We start from the raw sequence: 10,082 nt of genomic DNA, 5'->3' as shown, positions 1-10,082 counted from the left end.
AAACATAATATCTTTCAAGGAATTGAAAGTAACCTTTTGATTTGTAAACATTATAGGAATGGAACCTGAAAGAAGAAAAACCAAGAAATATACTTTCAAGAGTTTAAAGGTGGAAGAATTAAGAAAGTTAGGATCTTTGATTGTTGATCAAGACAAGCTTTGTAGCAAGTATGGAAGATTGTTGCGTCTCCTCAGAACCAATATGGAAGAAAGAATCCTCTCCACTTTGATCCAATTCTATGATTCATTGTATCATTTCTTCACCTTTCCTGATTATCAACTATTGCCTATCTTGGAAGAGTATTCAAGCATTATTGGGTTACCTATTACTAGAAGAGTTCCTTTCATTGGTTTAGAACAAGATCCCAAGCCTTATGAGATTGCAAAATCCACTCATTTGAGAAAGGAAGAAATTGAAAAGAACATGGTTACTAAAGGAGGATTACCTGGATTACCTACTGAGTTCTTAATTGAGAAAGCTCTCACCTTGTCACAAGAAAGAAAGGAAAAAGGCTTTGAATCTGTTTTTGCCTTGTTGTTGTATGGATTGTTCTTGTTCCTGAACATTAACAACTTTGTTGATATGAATGCCATCAAGATCTTTATGAAGAAGAATCTTGTTCCTACTTTACTTGGGGACACTTACTATTTTATTCATCTCAAACATTCCTACGGAAAGAGAATGGTTACCTGTTGTACTCCGTTGTTATACAAGTGGTACATATCTCATCTGCCTGACACCTCTGAATTCTTGAGCCAGAAAGAAGGATTGAAATGGTCACACAAGATCACGACTCTTACCAACACTGAGATTGTTTGGACAAACAATCACTTCTGTAGAATGAAGACTTTAGACTACTGTGGTGATTTCCCTAATATGCCCCTCATTGGTACAAAAGGAGCAATCAGCTATAGCCCCGTGTTAGCTCATCGTCAAATTGGGTTTCCTATGGACAAAAGACCAAGGAGCAATTTATTGGATGGGTTCTTTCTGGAAGAAAGAGTTGAGAACAAAGAGTTTAGAGAAAGGATTGTTAATGCTTGGCATCCAACTCATAGAAGAGAAATCAAAGATTGGAAGACCAAAGGGGATCTCTCTCCTGAGCCCTTTGATAGTTGGGTCACTACCAGAGCTGCTGAAATGAGAATGCCTATTCTCCCTGGAACACCTGCACCCCCAATTGAGGAGTATGTTCTACCCATTGTAGTTCCTTCAACAATTGAAAGTCTCCAAGAAGCTCTAAGAAAAATGAAGAAATCAAGAGACCATTGGAAGAAGAAGTTTGAGTATTCTGATGTTGAATTGAGAATGTTGGAAAAATCCTATGAAGATGTGCTGAAAGAAAAGAATGATCAACTATTCCTTCAAGACACTTGGCTCATAGCTAAGGATGCTACTATTGCCAAATATGAAAGAGAAAAGAAAAGGAAGCAAAAAGAAGAAGCTCTCTCTCCAAAAGAAGCTGCATGGAAGAGTATTGTTGAGAAGCTAGAAAAGGTCAAGTTGAAGAAGAAGAAGACTCAAGATGATATGGATACTTCTCACTAAGCTTTGATGATCACTCCTAGATTTTACTAGCTTTCTTTGTTTGTTTCTACCTTGTAACTCTTGAAAGTAGTTTATGACTTGGTTGTCCCTTGTCCCTTTGTATGCTATCAAAAGAAAATGGTACTTCGATGACCCTCGATGACCCTCGATGACTCTTATATGTACCAAGGTTGCCTTGTCCCTTTATTATTAATGAACAAAATTTCTTTTTCATGTTACTATATAGTGTTTACATTTACAAAACTCTTAAATAAATCCTTGAAAGATATTATGATATGTTTTGAAAATTAAAAAAAAAAGTCTTTTGCATTACATGCATCATAACACATTCACATTGACACTCACATCTGAGTCAGAGTCTTATTCATTCCTCCCTCTCTCCACAGAGTCAAGCTGACGCACCGGTATAATACTCGCGCCAATCGTCAAAGAATGGAAGACCATATTATTGATGATCAAGAGTGGCACGAAGAAGTTGTTGTCCTACGCTTCGGTATTGAAAGATTGACTCCTATGGTTCAAGACTTGGTGGCTTCTCAGAATCAGCCATCAACTCAAGCCCAGACTACTGTGATCTCCAAGATAGAGACTGCTCAGATTCCTACAATTCCTACAATTCCTGTGATGAATCCTACGACCACTAGACCATATAGGATAGATATGGATTTCCAATTGGCTGGACAACAGATTCCTGTTCCACCGACAACAATTCCTCAAGCTATTATTACTGCTACTCCTGCTATTGTAAACACTGTTCCTCATCACAATGAACACATCATCCATGGTGCTCCTTTTGAAGGTAAGGGAAGATTGGAAGAATTTGAAGACAAATTTCAAGAAATGCAAAAAGAGATCAAGGCCCTTAGAGGAAAAGATCTATTTGGAAAAGAAGTAAATGATTTATGCTTGGTTCCCAATGTCAGAGTTCCGCCCAAGTTCAGACTTCTAGAATTTGAGAAATATAAAGGGAATTCCTGTCCTCATAGTCATCTGATTATGTATGTAAGGAAAATGTCCATGCACATGGAAGATCAACGCTTGTTAATTCACTACTTTCAAGATAGCTTTTCTGGAGCTGCTTTGAAATGGTACATGGGTTTGGATAGTACTCACATCCGTACTTTCCATGACCTGGGTGAAGCTTTCATCAGACAATACAAATATAATATTGATATGGCACCGGACAAAGATCAACTCTGTGCTATGTCCCAAAAAGAAAAAGAGTATTTTAAGGAGTACACACAAAGATGGCCGCCTAGTCAAAGAAGCCAGTTCATCACTATCTAGTGGTGGCGTCAAAAGATTTGGTGGTAACATTTCCAAGAAGAAGGAAGAAACTGTTAGTGCCATCTCAAGAGGGAAAAAACGATGGTATCAACCACAACAAATTGCTGTTGTGACTCCAGTTGTTAGCCAAGCTCCGCCCCAGAATGTGCAGAAGCCTCAGCCTCAACAACCTCGACAACAGGCTCCCCCAACAAAATCAACAAAGGAAATATCTGCCTTTTGATCCTATTCCGATGACTTGAACGAAATTACTTCCTTTGCTACTTCAGAAGAATCTAGTTCAATTGAGGGATCCTTCTCCTCCTGCTAATCCACCATTTTGGTACAAGGCGGTTGCTCGCTGTGCTTTTCACAAGAATGCTCATAGTCATACTGTGGAAAATTGTTACCCTCTCATGAATGTTAATCCTAATGTTCAAAATAATCCACTGCCTAACCATGAGACTATCAATGCAATCTAGACTCAATCCAGTTATGAATACCTACATGATGTTTGTGAATCAACTCAATCCTTGGTCAATATGCACGTTGTCTTTTGTGAACTTGATTACTTTCCTACACATGACTATAATGCTTGTCCGATATGTTAGACCACCATTCGTGGAAGTGCCCTCGTGGTTGAAGATCTTCAGAAACTACTAGACTGAGGAATTATTAGCATATCAAGAAAGAAAAGGGATTAAGAAATTCACTCTGTCAACATGTTACATGGTTGTCCTAGCCAATATCAAGTCTTTGATGCACACCAGTTGAGATGTGACATAGTGCAAATACATGCTACCTTATGGGTGATAGGAGGATTAACTCGACACAATTATGGCTCTTGTCGAATCTGTTGCAGAGATACCCGTGGATGTGCACTAGTAAAAGCAGGAATTCAGAGTCTCATGGATCGAGGACTTATCCAGATTCTCCGAGATAGAGATGAGAATAATGTCAACATGATTGGGGAATGTTCCACCGTGAAGTATGGGCCCGATGTTCGCACTGTGTGCGGATCCTTACGAATGATACACGAAGTGTGGGTCCAAAATTGATTAATTGACTTTAGCCATGATATTTGTCCCGCTTGTGAAGAAAGCATGTGAGGTTGTATTGATCTACAAGAAGACATTCCGACTCTGATAGGTTTGGGTTTGCTAGACGAAGAAATCAAAGGAAGAAAAGGACACAATTACATTGAAGAAGAAATGACATATGGGCCACTTGACAGTATGCTGCAAGAAGTTCCTCAAAGGATTCTGATGCACAACCGTAAAGTCAATCAATTTTTTTTTTCAAATTTGCACATACACCTTTTCTTTTATTTGTTCCTAAAAAGCAAAACATAAATCATGTGCAGATTTTATCTTGATAAACCCGCTGAAAACAATGATCCTAGGCCCTCTCCCAACTTTGAATACCCTGTGTACAAAGCTGAAGAAGACAGTAGTGAAGAGATCCCTGAAGAGATCACCCGTCTACTTAAGCATGAGGGAAAGATCATTGAGCCGCACAGAGAGCCTTTGGAAGTAATGAATTTAGGTAGTGAAGAAGAGAAGAGAGAAGTGTGAATTGGGGCATTGTTAGAAGCAAGCGTCAAAGAGAAAATGGTTAATTTGTTTAAAGAATATGTGGATGTCTTTGCTTGGAGCTATCAAGATATGTCTGGGTTGGATACCACTATTGTAGAGCACATATTACCGTTAAAGCCAGAATGTCCGCCTGTTAAGCAAAAGTTGAGAAGAACTCACCAGATATGGCATGCAAGATCAAAGAAGAGGTACAGAAGCAAGCTAGCGCTGGTTTCCTCGTCACATCAGAATATCCTCAATGGTTGGCCAACATAGTGCCTATTCCCAAGAAGGATGGAATAGTCAGAATGTGTGTTGATTACAGAGAGTTAAACAGAGAAAGTCCAAAATATGATTTCCCTCTACCCCATATTGACATGCTGGTGGATAGCACTACTAAGTTTAAATTCTTCTCATTTATGGATGGATTCTCAGTTTACAATCAAATCATGATGGCACCTGAAGATATGGAAAAACAACTTTTATCACACCCTCAGGCACGTTTTGCTACCGTTTGATGCCATTTGGTCTAAAGAATGCTGGAGCAACTTATCAAAGAGCCATGACAACTCTCTTCCATGATATGATTCACAAAGAAATTGAAGTTTATGTGGATGACATGATTGCCAAGTCTACATCCGAGGAAGAACATATGGGGCACCTACTAAGTTGTTCCAACGTATGAGAAAATACAAGTTGCGTCTGAATCCAAGTAAGTGCATATTTGGTATCTGCTCTGGAAAGCTACTAGGTTTCATCGTTAGCCAAAGAGGTATTGAGGTTGATCCCGACGAAGTCAAAGCCATTCAAGAAATGCCTCCTCCAAAACCAGAAAAACAAGTCAAAGGATTTCTTGGACGATTGAATTACATCTCCAGATTTATATCTCACATGACTGCTGTCATACCCTAATTTTGACCCCCCTGAGATGCCATACCTCCAAGTACCTCATCAAACTCAGGACAGGTACTCAGAGCAGTCACTTGTTTGTCTGATACCCAGTCGAGGGTGCTCAAGGACAAAAGAGTTAAGGCAAAGGACCAATCAATATGAGAATACCCTCTAATGCAATCATAGGATTCAAATGATTCATTTATTCACCTATGTTGATTAGACAACAGTTATCAGAACTCAGGTTTGCTCAGCTATGGTTTTCAACCCATCAAGGACTGAAATCAGGGACCACATTTGGGAAACCCTAAAAAGCTCCAGGGCATCTATTAAATGGTTCAATCATCTTCAGATGATCCATATGACAATATCCATAAGGCATTACACTTCAGTTCAAGATCTACAGTCATCAATTTCATTTGGTCGATAATTAGGGTTTTTGACCTAATTCACCAAGATAGTTGACTTTTAATCAGGACATGGATCCAAAACTCAAAGCATGACTCAAGAATTTATTTTACATCAATATCATCCATTCACATCATTCATTTGAGGAGAAGAGTTTGATTCATCACAAAAGTCCAAGATTTCACTTCATTTGGAAAAAGTCAACTGTACAGGACCACCTTTGACTTTTAGGGTTTTGAGTCAAAACATGACTTTTAAGGATCAATATCATCAATATATGATTAATGAAGTCATTTTACCATAGAAAATCAATCAAGAATTGAAAAGTCAAAGATTGACTTTTCATACTTGGAAATTTTTTTAAGTGTTTAAGAGTCTTTTTTTCAAGACTTTGGAAGGGAATATCTCAAAATTTCAAGTACAAACTGAGAAAAACTTCCAACATCAAAGTTGTAGATTTTGATCCAATGAACAACTTTGTCACATATGATTTTTTGGCTAAAAATCAACCATTGAAGAGATATGGAGCTCCAAAGTTGCTGCCTTCATAAAAACAAGCAAAGACCCTAGTTTTCTTCAAACTTCAAGCTCATTTTTCACTAATGAATTGAAGTACATGTTAAGGGCTTTCCAAATTATGCTCAACCTTCTCCAAATTCATTTTGAGCTAAGATATATGATTGATCAAAGTTAGGCATTTGAAGTGAAATTATAGGTCATGCCTAAGTTTGAAATTTGCAATTTTATGCAAGTGCTTACACTAAATGGTGCCTCTAAACTTCATAAACATTGAAAGTATAGGAGAGAATCGTTTGCATCATTGAAAAAATATTTGAAGGGAATATTCCAAAACGAAAACATGTGATTATCTAATGATTGCATTTTGAGAATTTATGGCCAAGTGGTGATTCATCAAAGGAATCATCTCCCAACCAATTAGAGCTCATTTCTACATCAAATTTGTCCCCTAAGATCAAGCAAAACCGATGGCTAGGGAGTGGTATCAAAGAACACATCATTGCATATGGATCTTTCTCACATTTCTTCATAGCCAAGAAACCAAGTTAACCTCATTAAGCAAAGCTCACTCTCTGCAAACACACTAAACTCTTTGCCTATAAATAAGAGAGCATACCTCAGTAATTAGACACACCAAAGCAACAGAAATCTTGCTTTCTCTCATCTCTTCTTATACTTGGGTTTTTAAAGGTTCATTGGCAAGAAGGCTCGGATTCTTCAAACCAAAGCTCTTCCTTTTAAAGTAAGTATTCAAACACATCAAGGGAGGCATTCAGAGGTGATCCAAACCTCTGGAACACTTCTGTACGTGGAGAATCATCATCTTCACCTCTCACTTGGAGTTGTATCAGTTGGGGTCGAGCAAGGAGTTCTGGGCAGTTTCAATCCAAGCGAAGCATCTCAACACCTTCTTGAGGAATCACTGAAGCTATCTGGATCATTGCAACAACTCTATAACACACTTTGATCAGAGCTCAACCTCCATTTCTGAGGTAAGTTTCATGAACTTCAAAATCTATAATTCACGCATGATAAATTAAAAATGAAGTTACCAATTGGTTTCTGCACCTTTAAGGATCATTAACCCTCTATCAATTGCATCATATCATGCATATAGAGTATTTCATGTTAATTTCCAGTTTTAGGGTTCTTAGTGTTCATGCGTGCGAATTTTGAATTACACTGAAAATAAATGAAATCAAAGGATACCATCATAATCCTTGTTCAAAAACAAGCAAAATCCATGTTTACATCTTTGAGTTTGGTTGAGAAACGAAGGAGATAGCAAATTCAAATGTTTGGAGCTTGAGGTTGAAGATGAAGATGGTGGCGCCATTTTTCAAATTTCCCAGGTTTTAGTTTATTATATTTTGAATGGTTTGTGTTTAACCTACGAATTCATCGTAGTGTCCCATTGGTTACATCGCGCGTCCAAAAGCCTTGCCTTGCCATAGGTCTGGGGTTCGATCCCCCCTCAGACCTTTTGTTCATTTTATTTTCCAATTTATTTTAATGTTTTGCTTTCACATATAATCACATGGGCTCCTTTCCTAAACAGGCCACACGCGTGGCCCAGTTGGTATTTATTTTGTTTGGTAACCTATAGGGCGTGGGTTCAACCCTTGGCAAGGCCAAACCCTTTTTTTAAACACTATTTTCTTTCATTTTACTTTACAACTTCACATAATTAAATCACCCATCAATTTAAATCATTTTCTCTTGATTTTTCACACACTTCTCATTTAATATATCTATTTTGAGAATATACCAAAAAAATCATAAAAAAATATATTATTTTAATATGTTTTAAATAGGTTTAAAATCACATATTTTAAGTTGTTTTAATAGTTTAAAAGATATAATCATCACTTGATTTTCAAAACCTAATCTCTTGTAATTATTTTTAAGTTAAAACCCTAATCATTTAGGTCTTAGTAGGGTATAAAATTTGTCATTACCCTATTTAAGTTGACGGTTGTCAAGAATTTAAACTATTTTCAATCTCCGATTAAACAGACGATTAAGGTTTTCAGACAACAAAACCTTGTATCATTTCAATCTGTTCAACTGTTTTCTTCATAAACAGTAAATAAATCTTTGGGCCTCTAATAGAGTGTAAGTCCCATCACCTTTTTCTTTTCTTAGTTTGTTTTCAAAACTGTATTTACAAAATCTTCTTTCTGTTTTCAAAACATTCTTTTGGTAATTGAAGGGCATTATTCCCGGTGAAACTCTTCAGATACCTATGTGACCTATGTCCATCTTCACTTCTTCTGTTTTTAAAAACCTTTAACTGTTTATCATAAATATTCAACTGTTATCAATAAACAACAAAATTGCTGGTGAGGCTTTGTACATACTTATTCAAAGGCCTCCACTCCATCCAGGTTAGGCTTTATAGCTTTCAATTTATAAGTTTTCATTTAAATTGCTGTCAATTATAAAACTGCTTAAATATTAATTAGAACTACGTCTGAGTGTAAACCTTAGGACAATTAAACTGTATATATATATATATATATATATATATATATATATATATATATATATATATATATATATATATATATATATATATATATATATATATATATATATATATATATATATATATATATATATATTATAGGAATATGGCCTAGGATTGAGAATGTCCTCCCGGTGAAGGCTCTTTCCTAATTAGAGATCTGTAGTTCAAACCCTCTAGATGAATTATTCCCGGTGAAACATCTTGAAAAAGCCTTAGAACCTAAAATAGGATACATCCACCCAAGAGGAATTATTCCCGGTGAAACCTCTTACCCATTTGCTTAAAGCCAAAATAAGTTCAAAACCACATAGCTTTCTCTTGTGATATAACAAGGACCCTCGATGACCCTCGATTAGCCTCCTCTTGGGCTTTGTACAAGGACCCACAGGCTTCTTAAAAGTATTTCCAGCTTACTCTTGAGCTTGTATACAAGGACCCATCTGGTTTCTTATAAACATAGGGATAGGTCTTTAGTTACCTTTTAGCCCATCCTAGTGAGTTTCTTCTACTTTTCAAACCAGACTTTAAACAATCTAAGATTGTCTCAATCTCATATTGAGCACACCTTTTGGAATGAGAGACATGGACAGTCTCTGTCACCCTTATCTTCATTAATTTCCTTAGCAGAGTCTAGGATCCATAGTTGTCTATCCTCAATCAGAGTCAGCCTTAATCTTGGGCTTTAAACAAGAAGTCTCAATTAGATAATCTTTCTGCTATCATTCAAAATCCCTGGAAAGAGTTAGCCTCCAAAAAAATCAGTCTTTTAATAGATAAATCCTCCATCAGAGTAAAACACCCCAAAGAGTCAGCCTCAACCTTAGGCCTCATACAAGGCATGAAATAATGACTTCCCCAGTTAAGAGTCAGCCACAATTTTAGGCTTTGTACAGAATACCAAAGACTTCTTAATTTAAGTCAATCCCCTAGTAAAGTTATTTCCCAAAGTCAATAAAATAATCAATCAATCAAAAGCCTCAAGCTTGGGCCTCATACAAGCCAGCTAAAATCAAATCTTTTATATACAGTAGATGGATATAGCTTATCTCTATAGAGAGATCTTTCTCCTATCTCACCACATTCAAACAAACAAACATTACATTTCATTTTAATCATGTCTCCCATTTAGGATTTTGAAAGGCATGAGCAGGAAGTAAAACCCAGACATGTGGTAACTTTCCCTAATTTGGATGAGCATCTTTCTTTCATTCAAGACGCAATTGACTGGTATACTTGCACATACACAAGTAAGGTCCCCCTCTTGAATGAAATGAATTCATTTATTCTGTCACTCTTTTTTTAATGTTTGTGGTGGAATAGTAGAAATACCTCTCTGTAAAGATGA

At 36.7% G+C, this 10,082-nt stretch overlaps 1 protein-coding gene across 1 annotated transcript; it reads left to right on the top strand.

Annotated features, from left to right (window-relative positions):
- The first annotated feature begins 202 nt into the window (after positions 1-202).
- Positions 203-1,549, top strand: LOC131593165 (uncharacterized). Its single transcript, XM_058865437.1, has one exon. It carries the CDS (start codon positions 203-205, stop codon positions 1,547-1,549), a length of 1,347 nt encoding a protein of 448 aa, XP_058721420.1.
- Positions 1,550-10,082: the final 8,533 nt, after the last annotated feature.

This window comes from Vicia villosa, linkage group LG1 (genome assembly GCF_029867415.1).
Source record: "Vicia villosa cultivar HV-30 ecotype Madison, WI linkage group LG1, Vvil1.0, whole genome shotgun sequence".
NCBI classification, from domain to species: domain Eukaryota; kingdom Viridiplantae; phylum Streptophyta; class Magnoliopsida; order Fabales; family Fabaceae; genus Vicia; species Vicia villosa.
This window is presented reverse-complemented; position numbering and strand designations above follow the sequence as displayed.

What these genes read in the sequence shown, in the direction of transcription:
- LOC131593165 (XM_058865437.1), top strand. Translation starts at nt 203, where the DNA reads ATGGAAGAAAGAATCCTCTCCACTTTGATCCAATTCTATGATTCATTG.